The 24,227-nt window shown below is 43.8% G+C and overlaps 1 protein-coding gene across 3 annotated transcripts in view; it reads right to left on the bottom strand.

Moving 5' to 3' along the window:
- GNPNAT1 (glucosamine-phosphate N-acetyltransferase 1) overlaps window positions 1-24,227 on the bottom strand; it is a 52,146-nt gene that overhangs the window by 4,699 nt on the left and 23,220 nt on the right. For all 3 annotated transcript variants that reach the window (XM_033935601.1, XM_033935602.1, XM_033935600.1), the window contains one exon: window positions 7,645-7,772. In XM_033935601.1, the coding sequence (XP_033791492.1) occupies window positions 7,645-7,772 (128 nt within the window). The remainder of the gene's footprint in view (window positions 1-7,644; window positions 7,773-24,227) is intronic.

Raw genomic sequence — 24,227 nt, 5'->3', positions numbered from 1 at the left:
GTTCCCCCCCCCTGACAATACCTCCCCCCCTCCCCAATCTGGCCCCCTCATGAGGCCTGCTCCTTTTTTTTTTTTTTTTCTTCCCCTCTTTCCGCATCCTCTGTCTAGTTCAAATTAAGCTGATAAATAATTGAAACTATGTTACTCTGTAATTCTAATAACAAATCTGTAATTCTAATAACAAATCTGTAATTCTAATAACAACTCTGTAATTCTGACAAATAATTGTAAATCTGCCTGTCTATGCAGATCCTAATGTAACTCAATGTAAACCGCCTTGAACTCACATGGGTATGGCGGTATATAAAAATAAACTATTATTATTATTATTATTAATCACTCCTGTGCCTCTCCCCATCAGACACCAGGGACAACTCAGTAACTGCCAGGAAGAAAGTGATAAGGGCGAGTTTTGTTATGCACCGATCCCTTTACATAGTTGCCTAAGAGCATCAAGCCACATGTTAAATTGTCATTAGTTCAAATTGTTTAAAAAAAAAACCCACACACACACACAAAAAAGAGCAACTCGTAAGGTTGAATGCACATTAATATTTATTTACTGGGTCAGTCACTAACCTACAGTACTGAGTTACCACAGGTTAGTGACACCTGTGGTAAACTCCAATAAAGCAAAGTTACTTACCTATAAGCAGGTGTTCTCCAAGGACAGCAGGCCGAATATTCTCACAGCTGGGGTGATGTCATTGATGGAGCCTGGCATGGAGCTTACTAACTCTAATGATAGAAAAATCTAGTAGTGCCACACTGTGCATGTGCAGGAGCCTTCCTGCCTAAAGAGAGCTACTCTGTTGTGATTAAATTTAGTACATTGAGTCAGCTATTAGAGCCTGAAGCTCATTGACTATGAGCTGAAGCAACCGCCACCATAATTACCACTCTCCAGGTCAAAACTTCAGATGCCAGGAATCTAGTGGCTCAAAAGGTGTTTTTATCAGCTGGGTGAGAACCACGTTGAGATCCTATGACACAGTAGGAGAATTGATAGGTGGGAATAGTCAATAACAAACCTCTCATGAATTGAATAACTAGAGGCTGCATGGAGATGGGCTTACCTCTTAGATGAAAATGGTAAGCACTAATTGCATTAAAGTGAACCCTTACAGAGTTGGTTTTCGAACCAGACTCAGTCAGAGGTGCAGGAGGTATTCAAGCAGTTTTTGTGTAGGGCAAATGAATCTAGATCTTTGCCCTCACAGCAAACGGCAAACCTTCTTCAGTTTAGTAGCAACTCTTAGTGGAGTCTTTCCTGTAAGCAAGCAATATTCATGAGACACCCTCAGGCAGATCTAGAGATGCAACTCTACACCCTCAATTTAAAAAAAAAAAAATAAAAAAAAAATCAATGGGGAAACTGGAGTATAAGTACCCTATCAACAACAACACATGAGGTACAGAAAATATCTCTCTTTCTGTGTAAAGAGGGTCAGAATACAGTCTGACCTCCAGATTTTTCAGAAGACAAAAGGATGGAATCAGATCTGCATTGGCCAATAAGGTGCAATTAGGATCATAATCCCATGGTCTTTCTTTAGCTTCAGCAGCATCTTCTCTATGAGAGGTATTGCAGGATATGCATACAGAAGACCTGTCCCCCAATCTAGAAGAAAGGCATCCGACACTAATCTGCTGTGTGATCTAAGCCTGGAACAGAACTGGGGAACTTTGTTGTCGAGATAAGTGGCAAGAAGATCCACCAAGGGGGTGCCCCACTCTTGGAAGATTTTGAGGGATATGCCCATGTTGAGTGACCACTCACGAGGATGCAAAACACACTGCCACATCCTCACAGCCTCCTGACACAAGGGTAGGAGCACTTACATAAAGCAGTGCAAATTGATCATCTGTTTAAATGAGAACAATTTGGTTCTGTAACCCATCTCTGAAAGCCTTTAGGGCATTATATATAACCCTCAGCTGCAGGAGGTTGATCTGAAGGTCTCTGTCCTGTGCTGACCATCTTCCCTGGGTTGTGAGCTATGGATGTGAAGTCAATCTCCTTGGGCTCCCAATCCCAAGTTGGATGCATCGATCCTAAAACCTTCTGAGGAGATGGAATTTGGAATGGGTGTCCCAGGGTCAGACTGGAATGAATGGTCACTAGAGAAGAGATTGACTCAATTCTGGAGAAATGCAGATGACATCCACTTCTGCTAGGTTCCCAGTACCTTGAGGCTGCTTTTTTCAAATGGAGACGTGCCACGGGTGCGACATACACTGTCAAGGTCATGTGGCCTATTAATCTAAATGTGTGCTGAGCTGTGACCTGCCGATAGTCTTGAATCTGTGAGGTCAGAGACATTAAAGTGTCTGCTCTTGCAAAAGGCAGATAAGCTTGAGGTAGCAAGGCATCTAAGCAGGGCTCCTATAGATTCCAGTTTCTGAACAGGAATTAAGTGGGACTATGGGTAGTTACACAAAACCTACTAGCTTCAGCACTCCAATTATTTTGGTATATGGATTCTTAAGGCTCCCTCCAGTCATGTTCTTGACCAGTCAATCACCCAGACAGGGAAACACATATACTCCCAGTTTGCATAGATACGCTGCTACTATTGCTAGACACTTGGTAAAAACATTTGGAGCTGACACGAGGACAAAGGGCAGAATATGTTGGTGTTTCCCTATTCAAAATATGAGATACCTCCTGTGACTAGGAATATCGAAATGTAGATATAGGTATCTTTCAAGTCCAGAGAGCATAACCAATCTTTCTCCTGAGCCATGGGAAGGAGAGTGCCCGGGGAAAGCATCTCGACTTGACCAGGAATTTGTTCAGGGCTCTTTGGTCAAAGATGGGATAAAATCTCCCCTGTTTTCTTGTTCTTGGGCACAAGAAAGTACCTGGAGTAAAATCTCTTCCCTTTTTCTCCAGGTGACAGGGGTTCAACTACACTGGCTGTCAAAAGGGCAGAGATTTCCTGAAGCAGTACCTGCTTGTATGGAAAGCTGAAGAATGATGCTCTTGGTGTGCAATTTGGTAATCATTGACACCAATTCAGTGTATAACCGAGATGGGCTATTTGAAGAATCCAACAGTTGGCTGTTACGAGGGGCCACCATTGCTTGGGGGGGGAGCCTCCCCCCAACCAGCAGGTCTTCTGGGTTGGTTACTGTGACTGTGGCTAAGCTCTGGTGGAGTCAGTCAAAAGCTCATCCTTTGCTTTGACTGGGGAGCCAACTGATGTTTCTGCTGACGGGGTTGAGAACATTGGGACTATAACTGTGCTTACGCTGCCAACATAAAATCTCACAGTTGTGGAGGATGCCACTTCAGGCTACCGAGACATGGACTGGATAGTGTCTGTATGCTTCTTAATTAGATCATTACATTAGTGATTTCTATTCCGCCATTACCTTGCGGTTCAAGGTGGATCAGTCACCTCTTCCACTTTATCCCCAAATAAATGGCAGAATACGTCTGCAATCTTGTCCTCAACCACTAGCTCCAGTCAGAGACACCCAGCCAGTCTGCGCATCCCCATACCCACTGCAAGAAGTGAGTATCAGAAGCACTCCTGGCCATATACTTTCTACACTACTGCTGCTTCTTAGCCAGCTGGCAAAGCTTTTCATCCTGTTCCTATGGGAGAGTGTCAGCTAAAGATAACGTACTGCATGCCAGAGACCTCAAGAACATGCTCGTGAGCCGGAAGGACTGGATGTGGAAAATTAGCATTGGAAGTTTTGGATGAAGGCAGGTATACGCACTTTGGATGATGTTATTTCATCTGGCAAGCTGCTTGACTTTTCACAATTGCAACACAAATTTGATCTTGAATAAATCACAAAATTATAGATGGTTGCAGTTGAAGCAGGCCATTCAGGTGGGGTTCCCTGAATGGAAAAATCTTAGTAACCAGTATAGTCTGCCGCTCTTATGTTTTTAGGTGGACTTCCTGGGACACCAGGCCGCTCAGTGGTATAAATGAATATCTGGATTTCTGAATAAGAAGCAAAAGACTGGTCTTCATGACATTTGGAGCATTGAGATTAAGCATCAAATTACTGCGTCTCAATGGCCACAAATTTGGGCTTGGAGGATGAGATGTACAGTGTCTGCGTCTATGAGACAAACTTGTTTTTTTCTGTTACATAGAGCATTTTGGACCCCAGTTTGTTTACAGAAGTAAGATAGCTTTAAGTCTAATAGATGCTGGCACTGTCATCTTGAAGCTGGGACATTAGATCATTTGCTATTTTATTGTCCATTGATACAGGTTTTTGGGAATTCAATTTGGGGTCAAATAGCTTGTTGGAAAATCCGGTGGTATTATCATATGATATGGTGTTATTTGGTACATCAATGAGAGTTAGGAGCCAAATATCTTCTAACAATAACAAGCTATTACTCATTATGACAGGGGTTGCCATACAGCATATCATGAGAAATTGGGAAAATTGGGATCGTCTGAATTATAGCTTTTGGTGGAACTCGCTATGTCACATATTTAAAATGGATAGGGTAATTGCCATGCAGCAAGGGAATTTTAAGAAATTTCAGGATATTTGGGAGCCATTAACAAAATACTGCAATGAATACCATTTTTTCCCCTTAAAAATGCATGTCCAAGATGGGGAAGGGGGTGGGTTTTTTGGGGGGTTTTCTTACGAGTACAAATAATGTGTGTGGGGGGGTTATTAAATGTTTTCTTATATTTGATGGAAGTTATTGAATATGTGGGAGGGAGGGATATGGGATCTGAATGAGATTTTAATAGGATATTAAGTGATGTATTTAAGTATAAATTGATGTTATATGCTGTTGCACTTATTGTAAGTTTTAAAAATGAATAAAGAATATTAAAAAAAGCACTGAAGCCTGAAACATCTTCCTCCCAAACAAATCCAAGGTCCTGGCCTCTGTGCCTGGGTGAGCCGAGGCACGAGTCCTACCACTCCTGGCTTGCTTGAGGGCAGGTTCTACCACTATAGAGTGGTGAGGAAGCTGGGCCTTCTCAAATCTGGGAGGATGTGTTTCTTTGATTTGTTATACATGTGGCACAGTGGATTATGGTCCTGCCCTTACATTAAAAATTTTTTGAGAACTATTATGGGATATCTAAGTACAGTAGTACCTTGGATTACAAGCATAATCCATTCCAGGAGCATGCTCGTAATCCAAAATGCTCGTATATCAAAGCAAGTTTCCCCATAGGAAGTAAGGGAAACTTGCTTTGATATGTTCCCACCCCAAACCTTCCCCCCCCCCCACGAGAACTAGCATTTCTCCCCCCGAAGGCCCCCCCGCAAACGGGCACCCTCCCCCCCGCGATCCAGCACCCCCCCGCCACCACCCGAGATCCCCCAACCCACCCAAACTCTCTTCTTACTTCCCTCCGCATCGGCATCGCCGGCATCAGCATGTCCTGTGCCCGAAAATCTTCTTCCTGTGCCTGGCCTTGAGCATGCGTGCATGCTCAAGGCCTGAGAGTTCACGTTGAACGTTGAACGTGAACTCTCAGGCCTTGAGCATGCGCACATGCTCAAGGCCAGGCACAGGAAGAAGATTTTCGGGCACAGGACATGCTGATGCCGGCGATGCCGATGCGGAGGGAAGTAAGAAGAGGGTTCGGGTGGGTTGGGGGATCTCAGGTGGCGGCGGGGGGTGCCCGATGGCAGCGGGGGGGGGGGGGCCGGTTCTCGGGGGGAGGGGGCCGGTTCTCGGTGGGGGGGGAGGCGCTCGTACAGCGAGGCAAGCTCGGTTTACGAGGCACCAAATTTGCGAATGTTTTGCTCGTCTTGCAAAACACTCGCAAACCGGTGCACTCGTAAACCAAGGTAACACTGTATTGTCCTAAAATACCATATTATAGCTACTCCATTGGGGATATTATTCAGGAAAATTGATCAATGTAGGGCCCTAGGGAGGGAGGGAAATTACAAATCCTTAAGGCCTGTTTAGTGGGGTAAAAATGCACACTGCAACACTGGACACAAGTGAACTCACCAACACATTGTTCCTGAAGAAGGGGCCTTTCATAACTTAATACTCTTTGAGGTCCAAAGATGCTAGCCTCACACTAAATAGGCGGAAAAATTAACGATAATATGAGAGGGATACATTCAAACTTTGTCTCTCAGAGTATGCAGTATGGTACTCAATGAGTTAAGATGTAGATCATGAATGTTTGATAGTGTTATCCACACATGGAGCAAGCAGGGGGGATTAATGGAGTTGGGCTTTAGGGGAAATGAAGAGACACAATTAACAATTTTGTTTCCCGATTTTTTTCGGGTGCCTATGAGGATGACTGTGGGGGTTTGGGTGTGAATGCCATCAGTGGACATAGTGTGCTTAAACAGTATTTTTTTTTTTTTTAGGGGGGGGGCAATGGCAAATTATGTGTCTACAGCAGGGGTGTCAAAGTCCCTCCTCAAGGGCCGCAATCCAATCGGGTTTTCAGGATTTCTCCAATGAATATGCATGAGATCTATTAGCATACACTGAAAGTAGAACAAGCAAATAGATCTCATGCATATTCATTGGGGAAATCCTGAAAACCCGATTGGATTGCGGCCCTCGAGGAGGGACTTTGACATCCCTGGTCTACAGAGACAATAAGAACCTAGGTCTTCTGCAGTTGCTACTTTAAGGGCTAGATTCACTAAGTCCACGGATCCAATCCGATCCGTGTGTGATATGAGGCCGGGCGACTGATTCTCAACGTGCCCGCATGCAAAGTAGGTCGATCAGAGGCACATCCCCCACCTACTACGTGGATTGCTAGAGAGCGATTCTAACGCATGCGCAGACTATCTTTTTTGCCTGTAGATGATTTGCACATGCTTACAGAGCTGGAAACTTTTTTTTTTACTACTTCTTAAGCCCGTGGTTTTAACCCACTTTAAATCCACAGGTTAAAACCACGGGCTCACACTGTGGGGAACAGCGAGCAGGAGAATCAGGGCAGAGAGCGGGCGGGAAGAGGAGAGTCGGAGCAGAGAGCAGGTGGCAAGAGGAGGGTGACAGTCAGGAAGTGTGCTAAAGGGGCAAGGAAATATTGATCACGGATATAAAAAGGAAGATGCTATAGCTGCAGCTGGAAAGACAAAACTAATTTTTTTAAAAAGGTATATTTGTTGTTTGTGCTTTGAGATTTTGATGCACAGGAAACAGCGTTATTGGTCAGTATTAAAGGAACTTTTGCAGGGCGGCAGTCGGAAAGGACGTGAATGACTGGTCCCCAGCAGTTGCTTCTTTGTTGATCGGCCAGCCCAGTCGGTGTTCCATATTTTGGTTAGTGAATCGCTGCCTTCCTACTTTGCATGCCGTTTCCCCTCATTTGCTTGTGCAGATTGGATCGGATCGGAGGATGATCGGCACAGAGGTTAGTGAATCGGGTTGGAGGAAAATCGGGTCGGTACACGATCGCAAACACGATTGGTGGGCTTAGTGAATATAGCCCTAAGTGTCTGCTTATCTGTCTTCAGATGGGGTGGGGGGAGGAGAAGGAAGAGAGATAGATGAAAATTTAACAAGGTTTGTTGGATTATAGAATGTATGCATCTTGTTTAATTTGCAATGTTTTGGTTTCATGATTGTATGCGATATATTCTTGTTTCAATAAAAGAGATTTAAAAACTTCTTAATACTATACAGTTGATACTGCCCAAAATTACCTTGGAACATGCATGGATAAATTTATGTTCTATAATGAGGGTTCCTGTGGCAACGATCTGTCCCAAATATGTATCTTCTACCACAGTAATATAGTAATCCCCGGTTTTCTTCATATGGTCAAATTTTTCTGTGGAAAAAAAAAAAAAAATGTGGCAAGCATGTTCAATTGTGTCACGCCTCCCCAACTCTTTAAACTCTTATTAACAAATGAACAGAAAATGCATACACAGTACTGTAAAAGCAGTAAAGGGGGCAGTCACCAACATTTTTAAAACTGTTTCCCCTCCCCCCCTTCATCCACTCCTTATCCCAGCTAATATTCACACCCAGTTTCTACAATGTAAGAGATCTGTATTGTTATGATCTTAAATTTACACTGCCAAAATGTCCAATCCTACTCCCTTATATCTCCCCAACCCTTATATGCTGGCTCAGACTATCTTCTGCCCATCCAACAAAAGGAAAAGGCACATGGCCTCTGGATCAAGGCAGAGTGCTATTCTCTCTAGAATAGGCTAGTCAGACTCAGACATCCTAATGTTGCTAATGGCTGGCAGAAATTAAACATGCTGCAGATATTCCAGGGAAGGATGAAAAGCTGTTGTTGCTACTTTGGCAGCCCCTTCCAGACAAATCTGCCCTGCACTGTTTTATTTATTTATTTAGATTTATATCCTGTCCTCCCGTGAGCTCGGAACAAGTTACAAAAGAACATCCAAGCACCCACCACCAGACACAGAAAAACGCACTCCCCATTCATACCCCCCCCAATCAAGGAAGTAAAAAGAACAAAACTACACGACGGCCTCCTAGCCACTCAAGCCGCAAGGCTGGACAACCAGATCTCCAACCTTCTGATGACCACCCCAGACTATAGGACGTTCAGAAAAGAAATAAAAACCACACTTTTCAAGAAATTCCTGAAACAACAATAACACCACGACCTCTTAGTAACTCTAAAACTGACATTTGATCTACCCATTACTACACTAATTATAACAAAAGAATCTCCACTATGACCACCTATTAACTCTCTTACAAACCACCTCACCCTCAACAACCCGCAAAATGTTTATAAAATCTACAATCTACCTCTCTAGCTAATCATTGTAACTCTGTTCTTTTTAAATTAACCTTTTGTAATCCGCCTTGAACCGCAAGGTAATGGCGGAATAGAAATCCCTAATGTAATGTAATGTAATATATGACATTCATGGCACATTACAGTTATATTAGGAGTTCATAGTACATTACATAGGGCAGCCATGGAACTGCGCGTAGCCAGGGTAGCGTAGGACAAAACAGGGTGCAGATAGTGTGCAGCTTGGACATGTTTTGAATGGGAATCAGAGAATGTTTTAAAAAGAATAAAATAAAAATATAGAGAGGAAAGGACCTGGGAAGAAGAACTAAACGGGGAAAATAATCTAAGGAAAGGACAAATAGAAGAGACTGGACTGGGAAAACAGAGAATAAGGAATGGAAGATGAAGGTACAATGAACTGGGGAATAAGATGTGTAAGATGAAGAGAAAAGCAGAGAGAGGAGTTGAAAAAGAAACCAAAGAAAGAGGAGGAAGTGATGTCACTGCTGGGGAATGGACGACTGATTCCTCAGCTCCGTCAAGAGAGTTAAAAATTGATGATTTAAGCTTCTCCTCCCTGCTCAAATTTGTCTCTGAGCAGCTGTATACCTATTAGAAGCAGATGTCGACTAGGAAAAAACTTGAAAAATTCAAGCTTATAGCCGGTAATGATGGAACCCGCCAAGCCCCGTTGGAGAAAGTTGGCAGCATGGCGGCCAAGATGATGCCCAAACCCTCTGATTCTGGGGATGAGGAAGAGTGTGTCAGCAATCTTGGTGATGGTGAAATCATTAAAAAAAAGTTACCCTATGGTTTCAAGCCTTAAAGATGGAAATGCATGGTGTTCAGAATGATGTGCAATTAGCATTGGTGGAGATTTGCAAGGACTTCAGAGATCTTGGGAAGGGGGGGGGGGGGGTCGAGTGGAGCTAGCTGAAACCAGGCTGAAGTGGAAGAGCAACAACGCACGTTTCCAACAGTGGAGAAGCAAGACCTCAAAGACTGTACTTTGATTCTGGATGCTATCGAGGACCTTGAGAATATATCCCGAAGATAATCTATGTTTCAAAGGGATTCTTGAATTGGAGCAATATTGTGACTGTGAAAAGGTGATTTTTTCAAGTTTGCCAGTTTTTGTTGCAACCACATGACCAGCAATCTAGTGGGGACCCCCACCAGCTATGAAGTTTGATAAGAGTACATCACAGTTTGGACCCCGGGTGGACTCTGGCCTGAGGGATATCACTGCCTGTTTTAGCGATTTCTGGATCAAGGAGATTGCATCTGGCAAAAACTGCTTTTCTGAAACAAAAAAAAAAAATGGGAGTGACTCTCTACTTGAGGGCTGTGAATTTTCGTTATCATTGGCTGTTTCCCTTTGGTTTATTGATTACAGTCTCTGAGTGGTCAAAGTGTGTTCAGACCAGTGCAGATGCCTGGAAAGCTCTTAAAAGAGTTGGGCTGTGCGGATCTGCCCAGTGAGGACGTTCGGATACAGAAGCAGTTAACTGCAGGAGCTGGAATGGATACGCAATGTCGAAAGGCAGCTGGCTCTAAGTCACAACAACAACATTGAAGGACAGAACCAACCACCTGAAGCCAGAACTTTAGCATTGTTTTTTGGTTACTGCCTTTTCTTGTGCGTTTCCCAATTTATTCGGGTGCCTATGAGGATGACTGTGGGGGTTTGGGTGTGAATGCTATCAGTGGACATAGTGTGCTTGACAGTATGGATGGAGAACGGGAAGGGAGTCTGTCCACTTTTTTGCTGCCATGATAATCTTCCTCCTGGGACTTCTACTGGTTGCGAGAGGGGGGGGGGGTGATCAGCCAGAGGGGGGACAAAGGGGAGGGGAGCAGGGTGGGTTAAACACAGGGAAGTGAAGGGTTTCCATATAGTTCCAGTTGGCAGAATGTCATTCCCACTTTCTTGTTGGGATCCTGGAATGTTAATGGTCTCAATGATACAGGCAAATGCAGTATAGTTCTAAACGAGCTTAAACGCTTAAAGTAGGATGTGGTTCTGTTACAAAATACGCATCTGGGCCCTAGGGAAAGTCACTTGTTACAATCTTCTTTTACAGTTTGTGGAGTTCATGGTCCTGAGGGTAGGGAGCATATGTGAGATATAGCAAGTTTGATTAATTGTTCCTTTATCTTAGAAGATTCTTATAAGGATGTTGTTTAGCAATAAAGGGGAAATTTAAGAGTCAGCAATCACATCATCAATGTCTATGCTTCTAATACCCACCAAGGTGAATTTTTTTTCTGGCCCTTCAGGATTCCCTGGAATCATCTGTCAATGGGGCCATTTTCTTGGGGGGGGGGGGATTTCAATGTAGCACCTGACACCAATTGGGACCATTCTAAGGGAGGGGGAGAATATAGTCGATCCCATAGGAGGGCATTGCTCTGTTTGATTAGTGGTTTAGAACTAGGATACTTGGCATTTACAGCACCCCACTCAGAAGGATTTTACTTTTTATTTCCATGCAAAATGGGATTGATCTGTTTTTGTCTTCATAGCAATACTGGGGTAATAAGGAAACCCATATAGAACCTATTCAGATTTCTGATCATTCCCCTATTTGGATGGAGGTGGAATTAGGTGGATATCCTACTCCAGGGGTGCCCAATAGGTCGATCGCAATCAACCGGTAGATCGCTAAGGCAAAGTGAGTCGATCGCGGAGCCCATCCCAGGCTCCATGATACTCACTTTGTCTTGGCAATCTACCGGGCCGATCAGCCTTCCTCTCCCCGAAGTCAATTCTGCCGTCGAAGAGGAAGTTCTGGCCAGCCAATTGCTGCCTGGCTGGGCCGGAACTTCCTCTCAGATGGCAGAATTGACTTCGGGGAGAGGAATGCTGGTCGGCCCAACACAGGGAAGCAGGAAGAGCTTGGGATGGCGGTGACTTTGGGGCCTGTTATTAGATTGCGGCGGCGGCGACTTGGGGGCCTGTTCCCCGATGGCAGCGGCAGTGGCTTGGTGGAGGGCAGGGAGAAAGAAAGAAAGAGGGTAGGCAGAGAGACAGAAGGAAAGAAGAGAAACAGAAAAAAAGAAAGGGGGCATGAAGAGAGAAAAAAGAAAGGGAGGCAGGGAGAGAGAAAGAAAAAGTTGGGGGAAGGAATGAGGTCTGGAGGAGAGGAAGCATACAGGAGGCTGAAAGAAGGGAAGAAAGATTGGATGCACAGTCAGAAGAAGAAAGTGCAACCAGAGACTCATGAAATCACCAGACAACAATTTTATTTTAAATCTAGTGATCAAAAAGTGTCTGAATTTATATCTGCTGTCTATATTTTACACTATGGTCCCCTTTTACTAAACCGCAATAGCGTTTTTTAGCGCAGGGAGCCTATGAGCTTCGAGAGCTGCGCTAAAATCTGCTATCGTGGTTTAGTAAAAAGAAAGGGGGGTATTTGTCTATTTTTGTATGGTTGTTACTGAGGTGATAGTGCAGAGTCATCTGCTTTGACCTCTTTGAAAAAATCCCGGAATAGGAATGATAATTAACATTTTCTCTGCATACAGTGTGCTTTGTGGTTTTTTAAAAATGTTATTGTTGGTAGATCATTTTGACTTGGTCATTTTAAAAGTAGCTCGCAAGCCCAAAAAGTGTAGGCACCCCTGTCCTACTCCATTGCACTTTTGGAATTAAATAATTATCTTTTGGGGGATCAGAAAGTTATGTACTGATCTTAAAGAGGTCATACAGTGTTATTTAGAGGATAATGATACTGGAGAGGTGTCCAATAGTTGTCTCTTGGATGCTTTGAAAGCTATTTTATGAGGGTACATTATTAAATGTGGGGAGGGGGGGAGCTCAGAAGAAACGTGAAAGGGCACAGAGGCATTTGTTACAGTGCTTGGTGTTTTTGGAACAACAACATAAACATAGACCTTCTGCAGAGTTGTGACAGCAACCGAAGCAAACTCGAGTGAACCTGAATGCCTTGCACATTGATAAGTTGGAATTTCAGCGTATGCAACTGAAACACCGTGTTTTGGAATACAGTAATAAGTCAGGGTCTATGCTAGCGAAGGGGGAAACGTGCTGCGCATCTTGTCCTGTATTATATGGACACTGAGATTAGAGGGGCACTCTGTTCTTTTTATAAGGCTTTGTATGTTGACTCAGACATTGGGGAGCAGGATTTACCATTTTGCTTATCTGGACCAGGTGCACTTACCTAAGATAATGTCAGAGGTCTGTGCTAAGCTTGTTTATCTTTTGCAGAAATTTTGGCTGCCATTAAGAACTTAAGATCTGGTAGTGTACCTGGGCTGGATAGCTTTATTCCTCAGTTTTATAAGATCTTTCGTGGAGAGGTTAGCCCCATTTCCCTTTTAAACATTGATGTGAAGTTGAACTGTCTGGCTTTGGTTTTACCTTCTTTAATTCACATTGATCAATCTGGATTTGACTCCAAAGCATCAGGTGGGAGATAATAATAACAGAACTTTAAATGTGCTTTGGGGTTGCTCGTCAGACCCAGTCGCCACTTTTATTATTGTCTATAGATGCAGAGAAGGTGTTTGACCGGGTCTGATGGGATTTTCTGTGGCACAAAGGGTGCTACAAAGGGTGTTATTGGGGAAGAGTTTTTTTACTTGGATTCTGAAACTTTATGAGGCACCCTTAGCTCGAGTGAAAGTGAATGGAGGCTATTCCCCTGCTTTTTCCATACAGAAAGGTACTAAACAAGGTTGTCCCCTCTCCCTGTTACTTTTTCCACTTTCCATAGAACCTTAGGCTCAGAAAATCCGGGACAATCTGGATAGTATGGGTTTTCGGATAGGAGCTCAGCATCATAAGTTGTCTTTATTTGCAGATGGCATGCTGTTTTATGTGGGCTCACCTATATATATGGTCTTTGCCTACGATTATGACAGAATTAAAAATCTTATGGCCAGGTAGCACAGTTTAAAGTTATAAATCTAAAATCTTAGAATTACTCTTGACCATCTTGAGGAGGAGGGTCTTAAATCAGCTTATCCAATTAAGTGGGCGCCCACCCAGATTAAATATCTTGGGATACAAATTACTAGTGATCCTCAACAGATGTATTCCCAGAATTATAATGTCTTATTGGGCCAAATTCTGTCTGACTTAACCACAAAGAGTGCCATTTAGTTATCTTGGTGGGGGGAGAATTGCTGTCCTTAAAATGAATGCTCTACCTCGTTTGTTATTTTTCTTTCAGTCTCTTCCTATATTAATCCCTAGGGGTGCACTTGAGACCTTTCACTGGTTTGTTTGGGGGCACAATTCTCCAAGGTTGGCTAAATTCATTTTGTCACAGGCTACGGAATGGGGTGGCAGATGGTTGCCAAATTTGATGGTGGTATTACTAGGCTGCCTAACTCAAGCAATTGTTTGACACCGAGTTTTTCTCTTTTAAACCTTATGTTTTGTTACAACAATTATGTTCCCCGGCTATTCCCTTACAACACCTGATTTGGGTATCCCATTTTAGGAAACTTTTGAAGGGAGGTGTTCTTGCTAACCCATCTGTTCATCACTTGTTAGGAATTTGGCAGAAAGTGAAAAAGAAGTATAGCAAGTCATTGAGCATTTCATCTTTATTCTCTATTACATTTATTTTATTTATTTCAGTTTTATATACTGTCCTACCCAGGAGTTCAGAACAGGTCATAGTAGTACATTCACAGTGTTTGGGGTACAGAAGTAGTGGTACATTCTATATTGTAGGGTAGAAACAATACAATTGAACCCATTTTTCAAGCGGGGAGGGAAGGGGTGGTGTTTTTATGCTGGGAAAAACAAGGTTTACTTAAGTTTCAACAGTTTTTAGATGTGGGTGAAATGATCCCATTTGAGGAATTGCAAGATTTGTATCAGTTACTTCCTGATGATGCATTTCTCTTATCTACAAATTAAACATTATATTGCCAGTTAAGGTAAGGGTGCCCACAGGAGGATCCTGATGATATTGAAAAACTGGAAAATTTGTCTTATGGCCTTAGATAAATTGAAGGGTCCTATTTCAATGATTCTTTAGTAACCGAGTTTTTAAAAAATATAAATATTTTTTTGCAAATAATTTTTATTGAGAAATTTATGATATCCTGGGAATTAGATATGGATATTGAGCTTATGCGCGAGTGCAAGAGAGTGTTTCTTGCTGTTTCTAAATCTTCTCTGTGTGTTAATCAAACAAAATGCTTATTAAGTTCTCACACGCTGGTATTACACCTCAGATCGTATTAAGTCCATGTTTCCTAGTCCTGCTGTTGGTGGTGTATGGTCGAGAAAGAAACTTTTTACCCTATATGGTAGAACTGTGGGTTGATACAGCATTTTTGGTCTTATTCATGCTATGGGATTGGGCCTGGGTACAGATATTTTGTTGGACCCTAGTTTGTTGGGCTTACATAACCGGCAAGGGCACCGCTAGCAAGTGCACTTTAAGAGACTTTGCTTTGCAGCCGCTAAATGTGTTATAGCGCTTAAATGGAAGCAATTGTATGGATCAGCGCTTGAAGTTGACATCTTTGGTTGCAATGGAAAAACTGACTGAAACATCATGGTCGTTATGACCCCACTCAGGATTAATGGACCCACTTGGATTTGATTTTGCATGAGTAAATTGGGGAGGTCTGATATAGTGGGGCTGACTTTACTTTACATTTATTTTCGCTGTATGGTATACATGGAGTTTTTCTGTAATAGAGATGGGGGGGGGTTAGGAGGGAGGGGGAATTGGGGGTATTTGGGGAGGTTAGGTGAATTTCTTTGGTGTATATTTGATTTTTTGGTTTTGTGCATTTGCACCCCCTTGAGGGGCTGTTGTAAAGATGCACAAAACAGGGGCAATGTAAGGGGTACAAGCATGCATAGTACTAAAAGTCAATGAGACCCAAGAGTTATAAACTTCTCAGGCTAACTGACAGTATCTTCACTTGCTAAATTTAGGAGTTCTTTACAAACAGGAGAGTTCAAAAGAATCTATAATGTATGTCTGGAGACTTAAGTTCTCTAGAGTTGTAGCCGTATACATGAGGCATTTTATGTCCCTAACTTTTATTCATGTTGGTGTTCATTTAATGCATGTAATTTTTTGTAGTGTGCAGGAGGTTTATAATAGTGCTGCCCGATTCAGGAAAAAAAAATTTCGATTCGATTCAGCCTATTGAATTAATTTTTCGATTTGATTCGATTTTCCTGCCCGATTGGGTGTTTTTTTAAAAACATCCTGGTGAGTTTATTTTATAACTTTACCCTTTTATAGTCTCTTCACCCCCTTTGCCTTCTTCTAACCACACTGGCGCTGTGGTGTAAACAAATAAAAAAGACTTTTCCTCTCTCTGTTAAATCCTAGCACACGTTTACGGTCTAACATCAGCTCTGGCAGGATACACGTTTCAAATCTGGCATATTGTAATCACAAAACAGAAAATAAAATGATTTTTTCTACCTTTTGTTGTCTGGTCATTATTCAAATCTTGTTGGTCCCAGGCTCTGGTTGTCTTCTGATAACTTGCTTGCCAGGTCTCCTTCTTTCTTCTTTCTCTGCCATCTCTGTCCTCCCCTTCCGTTTCCCTTCTCTAGAGGTCTGGCATCTTTCCTTTTTTTCGTCTCCATCCACAGATCCACCTTTTCTCAACTACTCTTTCATCCAGCATCTCTCCCTCCTTCCCAACTACCCTCCTATCCAGTATCCCTATCCCCCCCTCCACACCATCTCTCCCTTTCTGTTCCTTCCCTCCCTAAATCCCATTGCCTATCATCTCTCTCCCTGACATCAGAGAAGGGGGCGGGACTGCGGCAGAGAGAAGACATCTCAGAAGACCCGACGGTAGCTTGCAAAGATCGCTAGCACTAGCGATCTTATGTAGGCTAATGGATTTAGGTAAATTTGATGCCGGGAGGCCAGGGGGGAAGCCGGGCACCGCAGCACTTCCCGACTGACCCTCCCCCCTCGTCCTCTAAAGCAGGAGCAGCAGCGGCTGGCCAGCAAGAGCAGCGCTGCCGCTCCTGCTTTAGTGGGCCAGGGGGGAGGGACCGAATCGGAATCTGATTTTTTATTCTTTTAAATAGAGAATGACACGGTGGCGGTTTACCCGCGGCCACCGCATTTTAGCCGCGGGTCACCCGCCGAAAACGGGGAAGAAAACTAGCAGTTGCTGCGGCGACGGGGACAAGGCCATTCACCGCCCGCGGGGCGGTGAATGGTCTTGTCCCCTGCAGTGAGGCATGAAGGATCGCGCGGTCCCCGCAGCTCACACCTGCCCGCCCAATCGATTCCAGTGTCCAGCCAGCTCTCTCCCCTCTCCTCACCCCAGTCCGCAGAGCCTCCTCCTCGGTGACCCGCACGCTACCAGAGAGCCGCGCACACCCGCCGCTGCTCAGCCTCGATCTTCTGCTCTGACGCAACCGGAAACAGGAAGTTGCAGCAGAGCAGAAGATCGAACACTGAGCAGCCGCGCGTGTGCGGCTCCCTGGGAAAGCGCGCAGGTTGCCGAAAAAGAAAACCCACAAACCAAGGTGAGGAGAAGGGAGAGAGCCGGCCAAACACCAGGATCGACCGGGCAGGCAGGTAGTGGCCGCGGGGACCATGCGATCGCTAGTGTTCCCGGCTCAAATTGGAAGGAGGGAGTGAAAGGAAAAAGGCTTATATGGATGCAGCGGGGACGGGGACGGGGCGGTGAATGGCATGGCAGTGGCGGTGACGGGGCGGTGAAAGGGATGGCGGTGACGGTGACGGGGCAGTGAAGGGATCGGCGGTGACGGGGCGGTGCAGAGGATAGTGGGCCGGTGACGGGGACAGATTTTTTCCCCGTGTCATTCTCTACTTTTAAATCTATTCGAATCGGTTCACCCGAAGTGAATCGGTGAACCGATTCGAATCGTGAATCGGGCAGCACTAGTTTATAAAGGGCATGAATGGTTGTTACTGCATAGGCATAAGATAAAACTTTGAGGGGAAGAAGACAACTAAGTCTTTAGTCTTTGACCAAGGCCCTTGATTTGTTCGGCTCCTACTTGAATGAAGACAACAGTTGAGTGTTGGGACAGAGTGAGATGGGAACTTCACTTAGGTAATGGAGAAAAAAAGCAAGATTTATACAGGCAAGATGGAGGTGTTTACCTCACAGCAGGCTCACTGATGGTGCCAAGAAACCTCAGCAGTACTGCATCAGCTCTGGCTCTTCTAGTCCAAGGACCTATTGTGCAGCCTTTACCCACTGCAAGCAGCCTGGAGCGCAGACACCAGAGGTAGCCTAGGACCTCTCTCCCTCTCTTCATTATTGCTCCCTGCAGATTTCCAGCTGCAGAGCACTAGTACAGAAACTAGACCAGAAACTCTTGTCACCAAAAATAGGAGAGGGGAGGAAGGGCAAGGAGTGTGGTGAAGAATGCCAACAGGAGTCACTCTAAAGCCCAGACATTAGAAATAAGATCATGCTGGCAGCAAAAAAATTACACAAACAGGACCAGCCAAAAAGAGATTCTTACCTTACTAAAATCTTTTCTTGTAGATAGGTATGTCATTATGGATGGACGGATAATATCCTAAGTGCTTGCGAATTGTGCAGAAGGAATCCTCTCCGGTTTCTGAATCCCTCCTACTTCACCAGAGGGCTCTGCTGCCCCCTTCAGTTTTGTTCCAAAGCCAAGGGTTTGAACAGATGGAAGACTGTGGGTCTAACACACACATGAGGGCCACTGTGGGTTCTAACGCACATGCACTTGTCTGTGACCCTGTATCTCCAGACAGGGAAGGCGTGCCCTGAGACAGCAAGGGCATAGTAAGACCCCTCATTCTCTGAATCTCCTTCGGAAAGGTCCCCTAGCTCCTGGCCAGCTGCCGTCAGTGTAGCAGATGCATCCCGAGAAACCTGGCCCCATTGTGCAACTTCAGAAGTGCTGCCAGACATCTTTGTAAGGTCAGCTGTCATGAAAGGCTCTCCACATCAAATTCACAAATTCCAGAGAAAATGCCATTCTAGGCAGCAGAGTCTCCTCTAGAAGACTTCTCTGCTTGCATCTCTTGGGCTCCACAGCCTCTGCATTTAGGATGACCACCATTTTGGGGCTCCGAAAGGAATATAGCCCCAACCAACAAGCTACCTGCCCGTTCTTCGGCCATCGAGAGCAAATAGAAGGCTATGCCAACTTCTCCCACCCCACCCCCCCTTCACGTGCTGTGCAGTATGTGGTGCAAAGGCGTTTTTGGATGCCCATCCAGTGCAACTCTGGTGTGAATTAGGATTAAAAGAGCCCCAGGACTCCATCCCTGCTAGGTTTGAGGCAAAGCAATGTGATTTGGAGCTTCTGGAGAAGTTTGGGAAAATAATTTGGGAAATCCAATATGGCTGTGGTGGCATTTTGGCACAAAAAAAAAAAAAAACCCACACAATTCCAAAGCGCTGAAACAAAACAACTGTGCCTCTCCCCTGGCGATTTTAATAGTTTAGAGGTGGAGAAACATTAGGGAACAGAAACCATCAAAATTAAAATTTACAGACCCCTCCTCCCTATTGTCTGAACTGGGCCTGTGCTGCAGCCTGCCTCAGCTTCAAAGATAGTTGGATCTGGGAAAACAAATCAGTGTCTCACAACTGAATGTCCTTCCAGCACTGAATCTTCAGGCTGCCAGTCTGACCAATTATTGACTGAGCCTCCAATCCCCATGGAAGGAAGCAAAAGCAAAACAGGGGGGGGAGGGGAGGGAACGCAGTCGGCACCCTGCGAGACCCTGCTGAACCCCCTATGGATGCCTAACAGCCTGTGCTCAAGCAATGCTACAAGGGGAACGGCCCCAAGCTCCAAAAATGCCTCTGAAGGTTGGTCAAAAGGTACTACAAGTGATTGGTCTGTCAGCTGCAAACCTCAGGCTGCTTCTCCTCCACGCAGGCAAAACTAGGGGACTAGGGGAGAGCTCTCAGCACTAAAAGAAGCAAAAAGACAGTGAAAAAAAAATCCAACAAAAATAAAGAAATAAGCAGAGCAGAAAGACTGCTTCAGGCTCGCATGCAAAAGGAAAATACTGAAGGGAAGCAGAGCCCTCTGGTGAAGTAGGAGGAATTCAAAAGCCGGAGTGGGTTCCTTCTGCATGGCTCGCGAGCACTGGGGAAATTATTTGTCCATCCAAAATGACACACCTATTGCACTACAAGAGATATTTTAGATACCCACACAAGACAACAAAGGCAGGAATACCCCACACAAAACTAGCAAATCAAACAGCAGCCAGCACAAAGCACTAGCAACTATCCCAACAACTAGACATGCTATACTACCACATATGTGCACACCCACTTTGTGGGATACATCCTTCCAATCTTGTTTTTACTTTCCCAACTATCATTTTACTGTGTGTGTGTGTGTGTGTGTGTGTGTTAATAATGGACTCCAAAAATAAATGCAAATTATGTACAAATAGCAATGTTCTGTATACTGTAGGTGTGTAATGTTGCCACCTAGTGATTGTCTTGAAAATTTGCATTTTGGGTATCTGTCCAAATCTTTTATAATTTTTGCTATTTTTTTTTAAGGTTACTTTTAGGATAGGGAACATTACGTTCTAAAAGTTCTTACTCTACTGTGGGGCCAATGTAGTACTGAATGTTCGGTGTCAGGTCAAAAGCGCGCCGGGACAAAGGCGCGCCCAGACAATTGAGCGCAGCGCGGAGGTGTGCGCCGCTCAAAATTACTGTTTTTAGGGCTCCGACGGGGGGGCGTGGGGGGGAACCCCCCCCACTTTACTTAATAGACATCGCGTCGCGTTGTGGGGGCGTTGTGGGGGGTTCTAACCCCCCACATTTTACTGAAAACTTAACTTTTTCCCTGTTTTTAGGGAAACTCAATCTGGTTTTAGGCCATTATTCAGTACGGAGACAGTAATTGCGGCTATCTTAGACAATTTGCACCTACTGTTTAGTAAAGGCCTTAATGCCCTGATAATGCAATTCGATATGAGTTCTGCCTTTGATCTAGTGGACCACATGAAACTGCTGCAATGTCTAGATGCCATTGGTATCCGGGATAAGGTGCTGAACTGGTTCCGTGGCTTCCTTATATCCCGCACCTATCAGGTTCATTTTAATTATGAGCTTTCCGACACCTGGAGCAATCCATCCGGTGTGCCCCAAGGCTCTCCACTATCCCCATTGCTCTTCAACGTCTACATGTCCTCACTGGGCACGAAGCTAACCCAGCTGGGGATAAAACTATTTAGTTATGCAGATGATTTTACGATTATCATCCCATTCACCAATTCTGTCTCCGAAACTATTCCCAAAGCTTCAGAAGCTATAAACATGATGGAACAATGGATGACAAACTTTAGGTTTAAACTTAATTCAGATAAAACGACTTTTTTCATTGCTTCACCACATCCACTTGACATTAAATCACCCCTCTGTATCAATAACCTCAGTTACCCTATCCAGCCCTCCATAAAGATACTAGGTGTAACTCTGGATCAATGCCTAACCATGAAAGACCAAGTAGATTCCTTAATCAGAAAGGGATTTTTCACTCTCTGGAAACTCAGATCCCTTAAACTCAGATCCCTTAAAGCTTATTTTGTTACATCGGTTTTTAGATTCCTAGTCCAATCTCTCGTACTAAGCCTATTTGGCAATTTCCCAAAAAAATATGCGACGCCTACAACTGTTGCAGAATGCGGCAGTCAGACTAATCTTTGAACTAAAAAAATTTGACCACGTGACACCCTACTACCGGCAGCTACATTGGCTGCCGATGAAGGCACGCGTAAAGTTCAAATTTGCCTGTTTCTGCTTTAAAGCATTACACAGACTTGCCCCCAAATACATTACTGACCTTTTCTCCTTCTCAACCAACAGACACAAGAGAAGTTCACATTCCAACTTCGTTTCCCCCCCAGTGAGAGGTTGCAAACTGAAAAAACACCATGAATTCCTTCTCTCACACCAAGCAGCATCATGGGGTAAAGACCTAGAACAATTACTTTCGCCCTCTACTTATGAGGAATTTAGGAAACGTCTAAAAACACATCTGTTCCTAAAACATCTTGACAACTGATCCACTTATCTCTTTCCTCTCAATAGCTGTCCTTTTGATCACTTTTCTCCTCAACAATGAATTTCCTGTCTAATTACTTCTCTTTCTTCTTCCCCTCTTGAAGTCAGTCAATTTGTACCTTTGCTTAATCTTTTGTAAACCGCATAGAACTTCACGGTATCGCGGTATATAAGCTGTTATTATTATTATTATTATACACAATTTTAATGACAGTTACAGATCACTAATAGCAGATCAATTTCATGTTTGAGTACTTTCAGTACTATGGGGTGTAGATACCATCCAGTCCAGGTGATTTACTGCTCAACTTGTCTATTTGACTCACATCTTCCAGGTTCACCAAGATTTTTTTTCAGTTCTATCATATTATCATCCTTGAAAACTATTTCAGGCACAGGAATATCCCTTATATCCTCTTTAAAAAAGAACAAAGCAATCATTCGGTCTCTCTGCTATGGCCTTGACTTCGCTGAGTGCTCCTTTTACGCCTTGATGATCTAATGGTTCCAGATATATCTGGAAAAAAATTGCTACTATGAGCTTCATATTCTTTTTTTAGCCTCCTTTATTGATGCTTTGAATCTAACATGCTAGTGCATATGCTGCAATTTTCTTCATTTGGACCCTTTTCCCGTTTTTTGGAAAAATGTTCTTTCGGCTCGAATAGCCACTTTCACTTCACCCTTTAACTATGCTGGCTGTCATTTGTTCTTTCCACCTTTATAATATATGGAATGCATCTGGTCTGGGCTTCCAGGATGGTATTTTTATACAACATCTATGCCTGATTTAAAGTCCTAACCTTTGCGGCTGCTCCTTTTAGCTTTTTTTTTTTTTTTTTCTTTTTTTTAGTGCTATGGTCTTACCAAAGCTTTTTACATGGCACAGATAGCACAAAAGAATCATGTACCTATTTGTACTTAAAGGCTGTGTCCTGAAGGTCATCTGTGCTGAGATGATCGCATATCCCCAGTGCTTTAGAGAGTGCCTTTGAAGTTGACAAACATACTCATATGACTGCATGGAAGATACCTCCACAGTATGCCAAGAAGCCTCAGGAAAATTTGCTTGTAGCTGGATTTTTAAAGCCATTGCACAGGGAGATAGGGGCAATAGACACAGAAAATCTACTGGTGTGTGAAGCACCAACATATCTCTTTTCTGCCTCATAATGGTTGAAGGAGTTACTGAGGTGATATTTAGAGCTCACAGAAACGGCCTTTTACAATACTTACACTCAGCCTGGCTATGTTCTGCACCTAGATAAGTAAAACACTTAGCGTGGATACTGCGACATAGAAACATGACAGCAGATAAAAGCCAAATGGCTCATCTAGTCTGCCCATCCACTGTAACCATTATCTATTTCTCTCTCTGAGAGATCCCATGTGCCTATCCCCAGGCCCTCTTGAATTCAGACACAGTCTCTGTTTCCACCACCTCTTCTGGGAGACTGTTCCACACATCTACCAACCTTTCTGTAAAAAAGTATTTCCTCAGATTACTCCGGAGCCTATCACCTCTTAATTTCATCTTATGACCTCTCATTGCAGTTTCCTTTCAAATGAAAGACTTGACATGCACATTTATATTATGTAGGTATTTAAACGCCTCTACCATATCTCCCCTCTCCTGCCTTTCTTCCAAAGTATACAGATTGAAATCTTTAAGTCTGTCCCCATACGCCTTATCAAGAAGACCACACACCATTTTAGTAGCCTTCCTCTGGACCAACTCCATCCTTTTTATATCTTTTTGAAGGTGCGGCCTCAAAAACTGTACACAATATTCTAAATGAGGTCTCACCAGAGTCTTATCCAGAGGCATCAATACCTCCTTTTTCCTACTAGCCATAACCTCTCCCTATGCAACCTAGCATCCTTCTAGCTTTTGCTGTCACCTTTTCAACCTGTTTGGCCACCTTAAGATCATCACATATAATCACACCCAAGTCCCACTCTTCTGTTGTGCACATAAGTTCTTCTTCACCCCCTAAACTGTACCATTCCCTCGGGATTTTGCAGCCCAAATGCATGACCTTGCATTTCTTAGCATTACATTTTAGCTGCCAAATTTCAGACCATTCTTCAAGCTTTGCCAGGTCTTTCTTCATGTTATTCACACCATCTGGCATGTCTACTCTATTGCAGATTTTGGTATCATCCGCAAAGATCTTACCTGACAACCCTTCAGCAATATCATTTATAAAAATGTTAAAAAGAACAGGCCCAAGAACAGAACCTTGAGGCACACTACTGGTAACATCCCATTCCTCAGAGCGATCTCCATTGATCACTACCCTCTGTCACCTTCCACTCAACCAGTTCCTGACCCAGTCCGTCACTTTGAAACCCATCTCTTGGCACCCACTCTTGTTTATTTATTAGATGTCTGTGTGGAACACTGTCAAAGGTTTTGCTAAAATCTAAATACACCACATCTAGCGCATATCCTCTATCCAA

The sequence above is a fragment of the Geotrypetes seraphini genome, chromosome 3 (genome assembly GCF_902459505.1).
Source record: "Geotrypetes seraphini chromosome 3, aGeoSer1.1, whole genome shotgun sequence".
NCBI classification, from domain to species: domain Eukaryota; kingdom Metazoa; phylum Chordata; class Amphibia; order Gymnophiona; family Dermophiidae; genus Geotrypetes; species Geotrypetes seraphini.
The sequence above is the reverse complement of the archived record's forward strand: the minus strand, read 5'-3'. Positions and strand labels throughout refer to the sequence as shown.